Here is a 19,145-nt window from a genome sequence, read left to right on the forward strand (position 1 = left end):
ATCAATTATTATTATTTTGATTAAAACAAAACATTAAATATAGAACAATGCTTATTATAATGATTCTTATGTATCTGTTTGTATATTATATCTTGCATGACTGATGTCAATATTTCATTAAGGACACTGCATCGTAAAAAAATTCAAAGGCTGGAAAATGTCCTTCAAGAATCTCTTATCAAAACCCTTTCACCGCTAACACGGAGTTCAAGGCTTTGCAATAGAAAGCAAATGACATTTTATGTAACCTTAATCTACACTGCTGCTTCGGGCCAATTCTGGGTTTAAAGTTTACTGTCAGAAAGGAAAAAAGAGTACAATACACTCGGTATATTTCGCAGTTTTATAGCCAACTACATACTACAGTAAAACACATATAATAGTGCATACAATTAACCTAGATGTATACAACGTCCTGTACAGAATACATACATAGTTGCCAAAAGTGATGTCCATAGGGCATGTTTGTACAATGTTTGTTTTTAATGCCCCTTTAGGTTAGATAAAAACATTAAAATATAATGTGTATGATAAAAATCAAGAAACACTTACAGCTTTTTGGGCAAAATTGGCAATGGATGTGGGTTATATTCGAATATACAGAAAAAAATGCAAAGAAAACCAAAAATCAATTGCTGCAAAACATTTATTACACAACTTTTAATGTATATAAGACCTCAATTTTCCAGAGATGAACATCACTTTTGGCCACTACAGTAGACAGGTGCCATTTATAAGACTCAACAGCGCCCCCTGTTGTAAATTCCCGTATACGACCGCGTTCACTATGGAAAACACTGGTAAAGGCTTCAGGTGTTTGCTTTCATTATTAATGTCTGAGCGCATTGTCTGACTTTTCCCCAAGATACTTTTCTGCACGTTGAATTCCCATAAAGTTGACATGCAGAAGCTTCTGGGAGGTCAGATCGGCCTGGAGGACTTCATCTTTGCTCATGTCAGAGGAGAAACCAAAGAGGTGGAGGTGATCAAGACAGAAGATGCGCTCGGCCTGACCATCACAGACAATGGGGCGGGTTATGCCTTCATTAAAGTAAGTTTTATTCAAATATAACACGGGCCTTATAATGTGAACTTATAACAGGACTTTACCTGACATTTATGAGGAAAGAATAGTGTAAAAAAACAAACAAGTATGAAATAAAAAACATTCACAAATTCAGTTTTTTATAGACGTTTCATCGGTCGCAAATATATACAAAAATAAATTAATGGTAATATTTTATTGTTAATATTAATTGTATTCAATTAAATTAAAACTATAACAGTTGATTCTACCGGAAGTTTAAGTAAAGTCAAAAACTGTATAAAAGTTTCACAAAGCCATAGATATTGGCACACAATTTCAAACACAACTCCAAAATAAAAAACAAACAAACAGTGTGTTAGAAATTTCACATTTTACTAAATTAAAACTACTCAACAGCTGATCCTTTGCAGAGGTCTACCGGATTTTTTTTAATACTATTTTTCAAATTACTTATACCAAAGTAAATATGAAAATGGGAGCATCTAACATTATTTTATTACATAGGATAATCAATGTTAAAATAAATGTGGGTATTTGCTATTTTAAATATTACGCGTTTGCACAATATTATGCTATTTCATGTTACATGTAACACCGTGTCTACACCGGTCGCGACAGGCGCGACGCAACACGACAACCTGCTTGTTCAAAAATGCGCGACAAAATGTCGCGTCGCACCGCGCCGCATCCAGTGTGGACAAAATGTGAAATTATAATGGGTTCTAATGCGTTTCTAATGTCTTTTGTCGTGTCGCGTCCGGTGTGGACACGGTGTTATACATTATGTTTTTCAGAGGATAAAGGAAAACAGCACCATTGACAGAATAAAACCGGTGTGCGTTGGCGATCACATCGAGGCCATAAATGACCAGAGTATTGTGGGATGTCGACATTACGAAGTTGCAAAGATGCTGAAGGAGCAGCCGAGAGGAATTCCCTTCACACTGCGTCTCGTGGAGCCCAAGAAAGCTTTCGGTGAGTATCTTATGTCAAGTAACCTTCATATTTATAAAGAATTACAGCGCCGTCGTGTGGTTAAACAGCGGAACGATTTTAGGGTGCATAAGCTTCAACAAACCTCAAGATGACTTTATTATTTAAATGATTTAAAACAAGACAAAAACAAGCATTAAAATAAACTTAAACACCTACAAATTAAGATATTTCTTAATGCTTGGTTATTTTTATAATAAATGATTAATGAATACTTTTATAACAAAAACAAAGGTGTGTTTATAATGAATGGACATCTTCCTAGTTATTCTATACCCTGGTATATTTAATTATGTAAAATCTGTGAGTCTGAGGGTCTTGTTGTGGACGATGGGGTTCTTAAAATAAAATGATCTGAGATCCACTGGTCCCTAACCAGTATTTGGCACTGTTTTAATCTATTTTTATATCGCAAGTTATAGCTAAAATAGTAGTTTAGTTTAGTTTAGTTTAGTTTATTAATTTATAAAGCACATTTAAAAACATCGGAAGTTGTAACCAAAATGCGGCAAAGATTTGTGTGATCAAACTCCCATTGTTTTAGAGATGTGACAATAAACTCATATTTTACATTTCATTGACCTCAGGGTACAACACAGCAGCTCATAGACACAACAGGCGACTTCCGTTCCAGTTCAATCATAAGGACAAACAGAAAGCAAGCGAATCTGTAAAGCAAACATTCCCAGGTTACAAAGTGAAGTGCTGAAATCCGCTGGCTTTAATGAAAATCTCCCTCCAGATGGGAAGTTTGTCAAAAGCTAATATCCTGCGAGTCTAGAAACACTTATTGTTTAACAACCTTTTTGTTTGAAGAGAACAAACTCTGAACTGGATCCAAGTCTGAAGTTTTGATGATTTCTTGTTTCACAGCCCTTTACAAACAATAAGCGTACTTCAAGTTTATTTTGTCAAGGATACTTGCAAGTTTATTTTTTAGCTAGGTAGACTGGTTTCAATAGCCTACTACTTGGGCCTAAATTGGCCCACTTTGCAGTTTATTGAAAGTGCACTTTTAAGTATGCTTTTAGTCAGTAAGTGTACTTTTTAGTTGAGTGTATTTCTTTCAGGTTCACTACCGTCAAAAATGATTGACATTTAGCATACAGTTTAGATTGGGGGCAGTGATGGCCCCCACTTTAGGGGAAACAGAACAGAACAAGCAGATGTCATTAGTTCTTAAAGACATTTAAGTGTAACACATAATTAAAATGTAGTTGAGACTTATGAAAAGAAATAAGCGAAGTCGAGTCCAGATTGTAAATGTGAGGTGGAGCTGGGGATGGAGGAGGGTCGTTTGCTCCTGAGCAAAGTGATAAGCTGCTATTAGCTGAATGAATTTAAAACGGAAGTTGTGATTGCGTCATATTTCTATAGGTAGAGGAGGATCAGCTGATGCAAGCTTGACTCACGTGACCCGCCAGAACGAACGCTATACGATTTATTTCTGAAAAGTCCTCAAAAAGAAGACTTAAGGCCCGATTCACATTTCGTGTCTAAAACCACGCGGAAAACGCGAGCCGCGCCTCTTTCTCTCTTCAAATGACCCGCGCCGAAAAGTTGAACTATTTCCATCTCGATGCGGCACCGACGCGCCTAGAAAAATGTGCGCGTTGCGACCGCGTCGCCCCCTATTTGCGCGTGACTGCTGCGCGCCTACATTTAAAATAACGAATATGCGCGCGGAAAAGACGCGAAATGTGAATCGGGCCTTAATCATACTTATTTTTGTTTTAAAGTATACTAAGAGCAGACCTAAATAAACCTCTTTTTATGAATAAACATTGCGAATGAGATTGTAGAAATTCATATGAACTAGCACCTTGTATAATAGTTACAAATTGCGTGAGAAAAAACATTTTAAGAGATTCACCCCAGAATCGCATTATTTTGATCATCTACTCAAGGTTCCAAACCTGTATGACATTCTTTTGCAGAACACAAAAGAAGACCCCCGTTGAACAACACTGACCCCATTGACTTCCATTGGATGATCACAAAACCACTGAGACATTTCTCAAAATATCTTCGGTATCTATCTTATCTGTATGTGCTCCATTTAAAACTACATGAACTGCAGGCCCTTCATAAATTAGCTTGTAATTGCTCGGCGCACAGGTCCCTCTGCCGTAATTACAGACTCGATGTGTTAAATGCTAATAATTGGATGACTACTTTCCTCCCACAGGTCCCCGTGCTAGAAAAACAAACACTAATCTCCATCTCTCTCTCTCTCTCTCTCTCTCTCTCTCTCTCTCTCTCTCTCTCGGTCTATTGTGCGAACATCCCGTCACGCTCGGTGGCCTAATCAAATTCAGAATGAGCCTTAATACGCGCGAGCCGAAATGAGCATAGCAGCCACTGCTTTCTGTGACAGCAAATTACTGCTGTTAATAATTGAAAGGTCTTTGATTATCATTATAGCATTAGCTAATTGGATGTTTTAGAGTGATGGATTACCCTTTGTGAGAGAAACGCCGGCAATTACACTCCCGAACGCACACGGAATCTCCCCGCTGCGTTTGCACGTACACGATCAAAGCCGTATGGAGGAAAATGGCTGCCGGAGGACGACACCGACATTTTTCTGCCGGCTCATTCGGTGAAAGCTAGTATCGCTGTAGTTCATTCTCGATCAACTTCTCACACAAGAAAACTTGTTAATGTTGCATTTATTTCTGCTAGACGTCAATGAGATCGAATGGAGAGCAAATGGAAACGTTTGCTTCCCTGATACATCTGGGAGACGTCTATTTGATGTCTGCATTAACGTCTCTAAGACGTATTTTTTATTGTTTGCTCATCTGCAATACGTTTCTGAGACATCTGCAATCAAATGTCGCATAGACATCTAGAAGATGTACTATATAAGATATTTATGATTTAGAATGGATGTAAAACTAAGACGTTTATCAGATGTTTTTACACAGCTGATGTTTTCCAGATCTTTAGCAGACCTCTTACAGACGCACCTGAGAAAAAGAGTCCAAAATCTCTCAGATGTCTCCATTAGAGTTTCAGAAGAGATCTCAATGATGTCACAAACTGAGATCTCAATATGAACTACAATTTTAGAAGTCAATGGAGTTCAATGTTCTTTGGTGACCTTCAAAACTTCTTCAGAGTATCTGAAGAAGAAAGAAAGTCATTCAGGCTTGGAATGATGTGACGTGACGTGAAATGCAGTCGTTATGAAACTTAAAAATATTCTTTCCATTTGGGTTTCTGGTATAATACATAAGTACCATCACACAGTTTAAATCCCAAAGTTAACGTGACCTCTCCGAGTGGACGTGGCTTTCTCACAACCGTTTTAAGGCATGAACAGGAAACTTGACGGCGAGACTTGGAATGCGTTTTCATTCATTGCTATTGGCCATTTAATCTGTTTCCTGTTTTCAGCAACTAAACATGCAAGCCAGATGACAATCACGGCCGACGTGCTTTACTCATTACATCATCTAAAACTTCTCTGTCCGTTAGACATGATAGGCCAACGGACGAGGGCGCCCAAATCCAGCGAGGGCAAAATGGTGAGCGGGAAAGAGACCCTTCGGCTACGGTCCAAAGGAGGAGCGACCGTCCAGGAAATGGTGAGTTCGGGGCCAACGTTCTTGCTTACTGTAAATAGAGTATGAACTCAAAAAACGTTAATCTTCCACCAGCCCAATGAGTTTGAAGACACGGCCATCAGAAAGGTGGATGAGCTTTTGGAGAGCTACATGGGAATCCGGGATCAGGAGCTCGGTGAGATGAATCATTTGAGATTTGCCCTTTAGCATGCACATTTTACAGTTGTCTCCTGTGGGTGAGAAACTTTTACCGTATAAGGCCCGTGTTCAAGACAAACAAGCCTGGAAATAAGAAAAGTTGGGATTTCCCCTGCAAGAATGTGTCGGCAAACAAACAAACCGTGTTTATTTTTGTCCAAGTCAAGAATGTGGCAAGAAAGTATTGAAAATATTTCAAAATGATTTAGCCGAGACAAACTTGACCCCAATAATCATTTCGACAGCGACCACCATAGTGGAAGCCGGGAGGGACAAAAAGAACCCGGACGATTTCGCAGAGGCGCTCGACTCCGTTCTGGGTGACTTTGGGTTTCCTGACGTCTTTCTTTTTGACGTGTGGGGCGCTCTCGGAGACGTTAAGAACAGACGTATTTAGAGGTAACTGAAGAAAAACACAACCAGGATTTAATGGTTATGATAGGAATTGTATTGGTTTTAATGGAAACTATAATTGAGGCTTAACTGGTAATGTGTTGGTGGGATGTTATCTGGCAGCAACAAACACCATTAAATCCAACTGGAATAAGACCCAAAACACACTACATACAGGATTTTTGAAAATGGTTTTAATGGTAAACAGCTGAAGCTTCATAATGGTATTTGTAATGGAAACCGAGCTGAGATAACTCACAGAAGCACACCGTCTGTTTTTCAGCGTATCTGATCGTTCAGGCTGATTTGTGACGTCCGTCATTTTCGTACACAATCCTCCCGATTCCCGTGCCGGTCCTGAGGAATGGAAAATGTCAAGGTATTCCCGGCTGAAATTCAACATTCTTGCATGTCGAGCAATAAGAACTGGGTCAAACTGCATTACGCATCTTACTCGTTTATGTGTTTTCCACATCAACAAATTTGACTTGGAGTATTACTTTCATTGAGATGAATATTTTTAAACATATCGTATGACTATATAAGGTATGCATTTGTGTTTCATTCCTTTGTTTTTGCTTTGAATGAATTTATGTCTTGTGTAGATACAACACGTGTTACAAGCGTTACAAAATGAATTGTCTTTTAAGATTAATGATAGTTCTTGTGACATAAACGGTTTGTGTAAATATATGATCAAATCCAGGCACAGTCGAATCAGGTGTGTATACTTTCAATGTAATAACCCTGGCTGTTTGCTTTAACTTATAAATCTTATAAAGGGGAACGACAGAATTTGTGTAGCATGCTTTCTGTTTTACATCGTACGTGTACCTTTTAGATGACCTGTTGTGACATTTGAATGTATGTAAAGATTAAAAACACTGAAGAATACCACACGTCTTGTCTCCTGAAATTGGTACATTTCTCATTTAAATAAGATAACGATCTTATGCACAATTTGGACGAAAGCAAAGCTATCCACACAAATGTGAGTTGAAGGGATAGCCCGGCCAAAAATAAATATCCTGTCATCATTATTCTCCCTCATGCTGTTTAAAACACAAAAGAAGATATTTTGAGAAACGTCTCGGTGGTTTTGTGGCCATACAATGGAAGTCGATAGAGTTCAGTGTTGTTTGGTTACCAACCTTCTTCAAAATATCTTCTTTTGTGTTCTGCAGAAGAAAGTCATTCAGGTTTTGACATGAGAGTGAATCAATTTTGACAGATTTTTTTAGTTTTGGGTGAACTGTTCCTTTAAATGCAGACTGATGCAACATCTTTGCTGACATGTTGAGAAATAAAAACAAATATCAGTGAAGCGCTTTAAGACCTTAAAGAAAGCACAGCTCCCCTTGTTTCATTAAACATATACACATCTATATGCAAAGAACAATATTGACATCACAGAGCATTTTAATATTTCAGCCTTTAAATGTGTAAAGTATTAAGTTACTGCGATATGAATGTATGTACATGAATAAATGCGTTGCGTTGGCCAAACAACAAAGCCCTATTAAACCTGTAACGTCACCAGACAGTAATGGTTTAATTTGAACACTGAACAATATGAAATCAATTTTACTGTTTCAAAATAATTAAAAACAGAAAATATCTGCGTGCGTTCTCAAAAATGTTCCATGATGAAAGCGAGCATGAGTGTCCCTGTTTAGACATTTAGACCAGAAATAAATCAGAAGCCTGATGGATTTTTATAAATACACTATGGTTGCGTAAAATATGCACAAACCCAACAGTTACATTTATATAGGCATAGAAATGGGTGATTCTCACGAAATCTTGGTTTCAAGATGTCAAACATGATGTATCAACAAATTCCCTTTATATTAATTTAAAACAAGATATGACATGTTTAAAGGCATTCATTTTAAAACGTTTACTGACAGTGTAACGCAATTTTACAAAAAAGGCCTTAAAAATTCTCATTACCGTAACCCTTTAAAACTGTCAATGTCACAGCATGTTTGGCTAAAAACAAGCGAAGCCATGATGCCTAAGCAGGTTTTTATTAATCATGCATAATAATGAATTATATTTTAATAGGATATTATACATGTAAAATTTCTTTAAATGTGGAAAACTGTATCGGTAATGAGAAGGGAACGTAGTTTTTTAACTAGAAAAATATAAAGTAATTTATTAACTTGTTAGCCGTTTGAAAAGTACAAAAAAAGTCTGTAAACTGCAAAAACAGAAATATACCGTAAAATATTTTTTTTCTGTAAAATTATAGGATATAAGGATATATATTAAATAGTATAACATTTTTCTTGTAAATTTGTTGTCTTTTTCTGTAATGTTATAGTTTTTGACCGTATTTCCAAAATAAACTGTAAGGAAAAGAAATCTTTAAAAAAAAAACGGAAATTTTCTGGCAGCTGGGGGCGCCAGAAATAAACGGTAAAATAACGTTTTTAGTAAAATAAAATGTTCACCTGTTTTTTTTGTTGGTGAAATTTGTGGTCTTTTTTTTTAAAAATACATAAAAATATGTAAAAAAACCAGTACATTTTATTTTAAATTTAAATTTGACGTTGAAAATCTGTTAAAAATGACAGAAAAATTCAGTAAAATTACCGTTTTTTTGTGTTAGTAGATGTTTTCTTCACATAAAATCAAACTTAATGTATGTCTTTAAAAAACATACGGAGGATGAGAATATCAGTCTTGGACACTTCTTTCTTCCACTATTTCTTCGCTTTTGTTATATATGAATATTCTGTCAATCATTTTTTTGTCATTTTTTGTCATTTGAGAGCATCTAGTGTAGTAGAATTGTTTTCTTCACAATATTTTAATTTGACTCTGTTTAAATTACAAACATATAATGCACACAAATCGGGACGCGTTGCGATTGCGAGAATTTTAGCAGAAAGAACTATAAAATACATAAAACTTTAAATATGTCAATATTATGTTATGTCCAAGGTAGAGAACTCAATTATCTTCATTATGACGTTTTACTGCCATGGAGTTTCAGTGGTTTCGTGAGAATCGCCCAAATACAGATATTTTCAAGGTTCATTTAAAACAGCAGTTGGGTTTGTTCATGTTTAACCCAACCGTGGGTTGAAACAACCCAGCATTTTGTAGCATGCATTTTCATCAATCTGTGTGGTCCTCAAAGTTTTATCAGCGAGTGTAAGGAATGTATATGTCTGGGAAGAAAGCCAGCGCTGGGCAGAATTTCTGAAAACATTTTACAATGGCATGTGTACGTGTCGGTCGGCCCATGTGTACGCTCTGAATGACTCCAGATCTGCCATGCCGAGAGCTCGGCCAAACCTGTTCTCAAATCCAGCAGTGTCGCATCTCCATCCAAATCGCAAGAGGCCTTGAACTTGATCCAGACCAGATGTCAACAGCAACATCTGATTTCTGTTCCTCACACTCCAGTGTGAATGTGTTTATCTCCAGAACAGCGCAAACCAGCACGCAAACAACAACAATATTCTAGTTAACTATTCATGTGCTAGTCAAGTGGAGGACTTCGCGGAGGTGAGGTGTTTTCCAGCGGTGAAGGAGCACCTTGTCTGAATCCGTCCAGATGCCCGAGCGTTCCTCCCAGCGATCCGCGCGTGAGCTTCCGGAGAGACGTGGAAAGAGACGGGTACAGGCTCACGATGGAGCCGCGGGACCAGTCCATCCGTGGATAAATGCGTTTCAGTATGGAACGTCTGAATAGGATGTAGACCCAGGGATCCAAGACCTGGTTCCCCGTGGCAAAACGAAGCCAGAGAAGAAGGTAGCGAACCTCGAGCCTGCTGCCCGACAGCACAGTCTGCGCAATAAACACCTGCCAAAACAAACAAAAACAAAGCGGTGAAGAACGCAAAAGAAACAAATCTGGCCGTGTGTTTACTGAACATCAGCCGATGCTTGAGTTCCACTTGAGGCAAATAAACACAATCCTGATGGAGACAAACACTGCGGTTGCTACGGGCTTTGCCATGTGAAAATGTTTACAAGAGGACTTGAAAAATGATTTGTGCAAAGAGGAGAATGTTGTCCGAGGGTGTCGGACAAAAAGTTTCCAGACTTGCATCATGCCGACACTGACTATATTTGAGGACATTTTTCAAGGTTTTTTACAGGTGAATCTGGCGAAACGTGTCTTGGTCGTATTTTGTAATGTTAATAAAAATAATAGCAATAATATGTTCTCATCGAAAAAACATGCAAAAGAATGCAATCTGTGACCTGGATGTGTTTTCGCAAGATTCACCCTGTTACTGTAAAAATGATTACGCACGCGCACACACGCGCACACACACACACACACACACACGCACACACACAGCTTACTGCAGGTCACATGACCATTTTGGATACGTTTCACATTCCTGCATGATCCCGAAGGGATTTGCTGTAAACATGAACACAATAATATGACAGTAATTAAAGTGGTGCACTACTAAGTCTTAAATCACTTCTTAAAGTGTTCACTTGATGAAACACACATGCTCAAACACACACACACACACACACACACAAACAAACCCACACACAGTGCATTTGGTGCAACATAACAAACCATGACAAAACTTTACCATGGTAACCACAGCTTCAACATAAATACCAAAAATAATTCATGACATTTATATTGTTTGTTATTATTCTAACACAGCAGTTATTTTTATCTTAACATTCATAACGGTATTAATTTATTATAAAAATGAAAAACGTTTTTTAAAATATTTTTTTCAATTTTACTATTTAAAAACAAGTGACCTGGTTTGCCCGTTTACACAAAGAACGATAATAATTATATATATATATAATAAATAAATAAATAAATAGATTCAATATGTTAAATATATGTTAAATATATTAATACATATATTAATAATAAATCTATTGTTATATTAATTAAATTTATTAAACAAATATAATAACAAATACAATTATACGGTTTGTTATGTAATTAAAATAATGACAAATTATGTATAATTTAATATTTTTTTTAAATACATTTATACGTTATTACTATAATACAACAAGTATCCTGGTTTATCTTAAAGGCCCATTTACACAAAGAATGATAACTATAAAGACATTTCAATTTATTTATTTAAATTAATTAATTTATTTATTTAGTGCTTTTTCACAATTTGTGGTGTTGAATATGCTCTTACATTTTTTTTACTTTATAGTTATCTTTAGTTATTATCACTGGTGTGAACGGGCCTTTACAGTAATAACCACTAACACTGGTATTTTGGCGGAAGCTATGGTTACCACTGTCAGATGTCAGGTGGATGATGATGTCAGTGAGCAGCGGTCGTTGTTGTTCAACCAGCGACGGGACAGAAGCGTATGAAGTGAGTGTGAACGATGATCGCCGTTAATTCAGATTACAATCCGGATTACTCGCCTCAGTCTAGACTCCTGACACAGGATGTAAATCCACGGGTCGCATATCTGATTGCAGGTGGCCAATCGGAGAGCGAACAGAACGCTATGTGGGTTGACAGGTGCGGACGACACAACTGTCTTCAAAATGTAAATCTGTCCAGGAGAAACAAGGTTAGATGGCCAAACCTTCAATGTTCTGGTGTTCATTAATTGAGCAAATACATACAAAATCATTGTTGAAAACCGTCTCCTTACCCAGATTTACAATGGTAAACCTCCTTCCTTGTCAAAGTTGATATGTTTGTTTATTTTGCTTTTCTAACTTTACAGGATTACATGTTTAGTCATATTTTCCACTGCATAGTTATTATCGTTTTTTCCAGATGTCCACGACCTGAGAAGCTCTGTTCTGGAACATGTATACAATATTCTCCAAACAGGTCACTTCCCTGGAATTCCCAGAACGTTTATTCCCATTTGTCACCAACATGTTACAACATACGGGTGACATTGTGGATGTTTAGGTCACCTGATATCTTTAACGTTATGCAGTTATGATGTCAGAAGTAACTGAATCGACTGAGTTTGTTCATTTTGGCTAGAAATAAGAGGTGGATCGCGTGTGTGTGTTTGTTCGGGAGGACTTCCTGTTCATCCGCTCGACAGGAAATGGCTCCTTCGCATTAGTCTTATCAGAAGCCCTCATACAATTCCGTTATGTTCCCCGTCTTACAGAACATGGCCGTTTCCTTTTCCTCAAGTAAAGACGTGAAGACTTCATCCATCTGGCCTTACGACCTCATTACTGTACCTGCGTGGCTTTATGACGAAACTAACAAGATAAAAACTGAACGCAACTAACCGCGTCAGAGATCATTACAGAGGATATGCACAGTTACAAGAAGCGCTTCTCGTAATGTCACGTCGCACGTACTGTATGTAGCAGATGCCTCTCACATCTGGATGCAAAACTGAGTGTCTTGTAAACAGACCCATTGAAATGACAGGTTTAAAAAGAAAAGAATTTTAAGTGCCGTGCTCACGAAATATCCAAAAACATAATCACTATGTTCCAAAACCTGTAAGCTGTCTATGTAGGTTCTGTTCTGTTCTGTTCTGGGTGTGAAATATATTTTATAATTTACGTTTTTTTAACCTTTGTCACTTCTATTTGTATTAATATGTATTTACTGTATAAAGGTGCTTTGAAAAAATGCTATTGAAATAAATTTGAACTGAACTAAATTAAATGTAGGAAGCATTTAACAGGAATCATAGATGTGTTCCCGATGCATATTTATGCTTATTATATCTGCTAAATCAATCCCAGAATTCCCAGATTTGTGCCAACTCAGTCGAATCCAAAATGGTGGACAAGGTGAGAGAAATGTCAACATATAAATATGCAAATATGAATAAATAGTTTACACTGTTTACACGATTACGATGATTTTCCCCCAATATTTTGTGCACTATATGTATTTTTACGTTATGACGCTAAGCTACAATACAACTTTTTGTACATATATTTTTATGAATTTTGGTATGTTTGTTGAATGCTATTTGCGTGAAGTTGCTCACTTTTGAGCGCTATGGTTTGGAACAGACCAACACAATCTCGTCAATTCGTAACTAATTTGCGATGAGTCAACTTCTTATGTATTTGTATAATCTTGTATAGTGTGATCTGCTTTCACGCTAGAGACGGTAAGGGTTTATGGGCGGGGCTAGAAGTGAAGTTTAATTATTGCGTTTTTATTTTTTCTAACAATCGTACGTTTTTGTACGATTCGCTTAGTACAAATTCCGACAAATGATCCACGTTGCGAAACAGTTACGAACACCCGTGAGATCAGTCTGAGCACACAGCTACATTTTCATCACCTGACACAGTGTTTACACCTAAAGCAACACTATTTTTTATTTATTTTAAAAAATACGTTATTAATATTGTTCTTGTATCTATTGTGTCGTGACCAGTGTGGACAAAAACTCCAAATAACATGGAAAAGACTCTTTTTCTAATCTGCTTTGATGTGCCATTGCATTTTTTGCGAGCCTGTACACTATCAAATGTTTGCGAATAACTTTACGAGAACATAATAGGACATACCAGTAAGGGGCACCAGCAGATGGAGGCGATGACCATAATCAAAATGAGCTGCACCATCATCTCCACCTCATAATCTCGTCTCCGCTGGCGGCCGTCCTGTCCACAGCACACCCTCAACAGCGTGATCACGCTAACCGTGTTGAGCACGAACGACAAGACCAGCGACAGCAGGCCCACCAGAGAGAAGATCAGACTGAAGGTCATGTCCAGCGGTTTGGAGCTGATGTTGAGGAAACACCACGAGCCGGGCATCTGCAGATGATAGCTTCCAAGCCCAGCGAGGGGCAGCAGACTGATACATCCGGCCGTGACCCACACCATGGCCACCGTTGAGCACGCTCTGCTATTGGACATGTTCATGGATCGAGCGAAAGGTCGGTTGATGCCCACGAACCTCTCGACGGCCATGGTGGCTCCCAACAGCAACGGGCAGAGTCCGTAAAAGACCATGGACATTCCCATGAAGTTGCAGAAGTGGCAGTGAGGGTCCAGTTGGCGCCAGTTGAATTGCGTGACGTGGAAGGAGACCACGATGGAGCCCGTGACCAGCAGCCCCATGAAGTCGGTGAACACCAGACCGCCGAGGAAGAGCAGGAAGGAGGAACGCGAGCGGCTCTTGGTTTGATGGAACGTCTTGGCCAGCACCACCAAAGCGAAGAGGTTGGAGCTGAGGCCGAGTCCGCTGAACACGGCGGAGAAGGACGCCGAGGCGATGGTGTGGTTGTATCTGAACGGAGGGCTGTTGATGGAGAAGCACAGAGGAACCGTTTCGTTCGTAGCGGTGGTGTCGCTGGAGCTGAGCGGTGAAACCATGATGACAGATGAGTCGTCTACACTTGAGGAAATGAATTTGGATTATTTCATGATGTGAACGAGGATCTTCTGACCTGGATGAGAAAGATACAAACACAACAACAGCTCATAAAGCACAATCTTATGTGATTGTATTCAGCAAAGAATCCTTTGGTTTTTTTAATGTTGTATTATAGTTTTAGCTCAGTGTTTCAGACAAGAAAATCGTATAAATCGGTCACATCAATGTTTCTTGTGCAATAGTACAGAACACAGGGAACATTCTGAGCAGATGTTGAGCGGCACACATAATCTAAAACAAGAGGCGCCGTGTGCCGACACAGCATTTTCCAGCCCGGTGAGTCCAATTCCAACATGCGATCTGATACAAGTGTGTTCTTCAAATCTGTCAAGTCCTATAAACGATAAACCTCAGTGTTTGAAATGCAGAAATAGTTATGATGGGAAAACTACCAATAAAAATCTAAGCAATCACGAATCGATTAATACATTAGAACTATAAGAAGCCCATCCATTTCTCCCACATCTTTCGGAAGACCAAAACAAAAATTGAGCCACGTCTCATCTGATAAGATCCGGCGTTTCCCTATGGAATGTGCTGATTGTATTAAACATCATTTTCTTCTAATACAAATGTTTGCTTTCCACGTTCAGATCAATACATCAAGTGCTGTTGTTATTCACGGGGAATGAGGAAAAACATCAGAATGCACGAGGGGATGGAAGATGGCCCTAAATGATGGATGGAGATGCATGATACAGTCATTTGGGTTTAATGATGATGCAGTGTACAGTAACCTGAAACGGATGCCTCTCTTAACAGGATATATTCAAAACAAATGCCATTATCCTGAGACCTTTCTTTAGCATCCTACCCTAATCTGATTCCTTTAAATGAGGCTCAGAGGCTTCAGCAGATGTCAGAGAGGCGGTAATCTACAGTCCTATCGATTCAGAGATCAGGTTTGCAATGTATAGCTGCATATCTGCAAATCACATTATTACTGTAATGTAAGATGAGGTATACAATGAAACAAATGACATCATTTATGCTTCCGTTTTACGTTAAAATGCAAGTTTAGGATGAAAATGTCTTAATATTAGATCAATATGTACAAGATGATCAACTTTTACTTGTTATATAATGACATCATTCATGTTTGCTATCATATAAAACAATAACAAAACGTGAAATATTTTAAAATGAATACCTTATGCAAGAGGTTCAGCATCATATACCGAATTTACCAGTATAGCCGTTTAACCATGATATTTGTTGTAAAATTATGGTGACGCAAATGGTAATCAGATGGTTTCCAAAAAAACAATGGTCACTACACGTTTACTTTAACAAAACCATGCTAAACCAGACTTATGATGTGTACATGATTTATCTTGAAGTTAAATAAACCGTAAACTGAAACAATAACCCACATTTCCAAAGCCATACTGAACTTATGCGTAAATCTATAAATCGTCATTTGAATAGACAAATAATTAAAGCCAAACTTTGTATAGATTAGTCGTTTGTTTTAACTTCAACAAGCAACGTTGTTTCGATTTTGACACAAAAGTGTCGAGTTTACGCACGATAACCACAACGCGCTTATCTCTCATGGGCGCGTAACGTCTCCAATGCGCAGAGAAAACACATACAAAACTTCACTGCACCCTAAAACAAAACTTAAACTTAAAGCGAAAGAACAAACATTTTCAATTAATGCTTCATAACATTAAAAGCAGCTTACCTCTCCAAGAGTGAAGCTCGTATGCTCTCCGGAGCGCATTCCAGCAGTGACGCGCGTCTCTCCACAGACTCTCTGCGTATTATCATCCCCATCCCACCAAACACTCACAGATGTTCGGCTCCACACACGCACGACCTTGGTGATGACCTTCCACTTCCATTAGTGTTATTCCCGGAAGAGTCTCAGGACGACACTGAAAGAATATTGGTGTCTGGACCAGGAAGTCTCCAAATGAAGATCAATACCGACAGCTTTGAATGCGACCACAGTTCAATCCGAAACGTTGATCAGACACGTCTGTGTTAGAGTTTGCATTTGCAAATACATTTGCTTTAATTTTACATGAGCATCTAATGGATCTTGGAAAATGCTTTTCCGTCTTTCCGTTTTAATAATCACGCAAGTGGGGAAACTACAGAATGCGTTTTAAGATCCTGAAATAACTGACTAACGGCTGGAAATACACGTGTGATTGTGACAAATTACACGTTGGGAACGAATTCACAGCGTCATAAAAAGACACTTCTCTATATTTAATTCCTTTACCTTAAAATGGAAAAGAAGGCATTTTGGTGCCATTTCAACATTTCACTGCTGAACAAAACAGAATTTCTAATGATTTTCATTACACATATGAACCATCAGTTGTTTATCATTAAAGCCAGTACACCAGATAACCACCAGATAACATGCAACCAATAAACCCAATATATGACCACACTGTTCATAAGTGCATGTATATGTCATATTTTACTGAATCTTGTTCTTTGTTCATGAGCAATAAACAAACAAAATAAAGTGCCTGACAAGGCTTGTTTTCTAAAAGTCGAGGAATTTTGCAAGCCGTGCTAAAATGATTCCTGTTCTAAGCAGAAGCTGTGTGCTTTAAAGGGCCATAATAGTAAAAGATTCCTCTCCTAACAGCTCAGGCTATTTATGGCGGTCATTACTGCAGAAACGGCTTTCAGCTTCACTGTCCAAGAGGATCTGATCAAGAGCCAATGCTCTGCAGGAGGAACTTTCTCTTTGAAGATTTTGGAGCACATGTTGCCAGCACTACCAACATTATAATAAACACTGATCCAAACAAAGCAAGTAGATATTTTATTATTTTTCATCGTTTTATTTCTATCAATGATATATTTCTCAGAAAGGGATGCAGGACTAACCCTAAAAGAGAAAAGAAACCATCAGGGAAGTTCTAATGGTTCTAATGGGAACTGTATTGGTTTTAATGGAAATATGAACTAACAAGATGTCTGGAAGTCAATACAATAGATTTTTCTCTAATGCAATGTTTATCATTTCTATTATTTTTTTAAATTCTCAAAAAAAAAGTGTGAGTGGTGGTTGTGCAAAACTCTCGTCATATCGCTAGGGTCTGCTGCATGGTTGCTAGGGTGCTCTTGGTGGTCGTTAGGTGGTCATGCAAGAGATCGACAACAGACAGCAACTAAAAATAAAAGCAATCCTTGCATACTTTGCTTCACAAATAAATTCTTGTGCATTTCACTTTTGTCAACAGTGATGAATTCTCTCCTCCGCATCAGAAACAAACACACTCTCTCCGAGATCTGCCAAGTTTTGCAGATGAATCCCCTCAGACCGAATCCGATGTCTAACACAAACCACATGACGCTGTAATCCAAACACACACAGCTCCAAGTTGATTTATCTCATACTTACACACTTTTATGGCATGTCTAGGGTCATTTGCAGAAGTTATTCCTCTCTATCTAGAACCCGGGCCGAGTTTTAGCAGCCGTTTGAGTTTTATAACTCATCTTAACTCAGCGGCTCTGTAACTCATGGATCTTCTGAACATCTTTAAGCAGGGGCAGTTTGACATTTGGCAGTCGTACAGAACGGCGGTGAACTGCGCTGAGTCACACTTTTTTTCTGCCTACAGGTTATGTCGCTTCTGAACAGCTTCTTATTTTTGGACTAAAAGCGTTTTTGTGCAATGAAGAAAAGCTTAATATATACTATAATTTTACTGCAAACTTGGTAACTTACATCATTCAGTACTGATACACTTGTATATTTACTGTTGTCCAAGTCAACAAAAGTACTATTTGAACTATTAAACAGAGATTCTTGAGCCCCTTCAGTGTGATACAAGACCCTGCGCTTTGCCCTCCGATCCTGATCAGATCACACTGTCGGGGCTTATTTCTGCCATAACAACCGGCTGACTGTACATTATCCCTTACATAAAATACTGTAAAAATAAAATCTATAAAATGTTCTAAAAGTTCGGCATAAAACGCTATAAAAACATTCCCTGTTAGCAGTGAAACAGTTTGGAGTATCACATCAATCTGTCCTCTCTCTATAAGAAAATTCCAGATTTCCATTAGCCATAATCTCCCGTCAGACAAACAGGCCTGCGGTGTGTCCGTCAGAGCGCTGAACCCTTGTTAATAACATCAACCCCAGCACCTGGATCCAAACGGCCTGTCAGTCAGAGTGGCAGTGAGCTGCGGCTAACAAACAGACACGTTCTGCTTCGTTTCACCCCAAATCACTGCGTTTCCATGTAATTAAATTAAGGGCCTGCTGCCATGCCCACTGGGCAGCTTGTCAACCCGCCCTTTTAATTGGGCACGGGCACCTGCAGAGCCATGCCAACACCTGATGCCCATAATGCCACCCTGGCGCACGGGTACAGATCAAGGTTACGGTCGTCACACTGTTTCACAACACACACACACGCACACACACACACACACACACGCACACAGCTCTGGAAACAACAGGAGAAACAAGGTTAAGCTTCAATCTCAGACTGGTGCAACTCTCTCATCATTTAACTCGAAGGGGGATGCGGTACACGCCTGAAAGAAGATTTCATGCCCTCTATAGGAACCGTACGGAAAATCACAGCA

General features: G+C 38.5%; 2 protein-coding genes across 6 annotated transcripts in view; one reads left to right on the forward strand and one right to left on the reverse strand.

Moving 5' to 3' along the window:
• gipc3 (GIPC PDZ domain containing family, member 3) overlaps positions 1–8,355 on the forward strand; it is a 37,148-nt gene extending 28,793 nt beyond the window's left edge. For 2 of the 4 annotated variants that reach the window (XM_057325066.1, XM_057325065.1), the window contains 6 exons: positions 866–1,051; positions 1,843–2,023; positions 5,525–5,634; positions 5,707–5,788; positions 6,057–6,210; positions 6,488–8,355. In XM_057325066.1, the coding sequence (XP_057181049.1) occupies positions 866–1,051; positions 1,843–2,023; positions 5,525–5,634; positions 5,707–5,788; positions 6,057–6,208 (711 nt within the window). In that variant the 3' untranslated portion in view covers positions 6,209–6,210; positions 6,488–8,355. The remainder of the gene's footprint in view (positions 1–865; positions 1,052–1,842; positions 2,024–5,524; positions 5,635–5,706; positions 5,789–6,056; positions 6,211–6,487) is intronic. The other 2 variants (XM_057325067.1, XM_057325068.1) reach the window with 2 other exon arrangements.
• Positions 8,356–8,616: 261 nt separating this feature from the next.
• On the reverse strand, positions 8,617–17,227 carry tbxa2r (thromboxane A2 receptor). Of its 2 annotated transcripts, XM_057325071.1 has the most exons (4): positions 16,258–17,227; positions 13,697–14,583; positions 11,603–11,736; positions 9,766–10,024 (listed from the first exon to the last, which is right to left on the reverse strand). In XM_057325071.1, the coding sequence occupies exons 2-4, from the start codon at positions 14,507–14,509 to the stop codon at positions 9,892–9,894; spliced, it is 1,080 nt and encodes a 359-aa protein (XP_057181054.1). In that variant the 5' UTR covers positions 14,510–14,583; positions 16,258–17,227; the 3' UTR covers positions 9,766–9,891. The 2 variants fall into 2 exon arrangements, with proteins under 2 accessions (XP_057181052.1, XP_057181054.1); XM_057325069.1 differs by lacking the exon at positions 11,603–11,736 and having other exon boundaries at positions 8,617–10,024; positions 16,258–17,225.
• Positions 17,228–19,145: the final 1,918 nt, after the last annotated feature.

The sequence above is a fragment of the Triplophysa rosa genome, linkage group LG25 (genome assembly GCF_024868665.1).
Source record: "Triplophysa rosa linkage group LG25, Trosa_1v2, whole genome shotgun sequence".
Lineage (NCBI taxonomy): Eukaryota > Metazoa > Chordata > Actinopteri > Cypriniformes > Nemacheilidae > Triplophysa > Triplophysa rosa.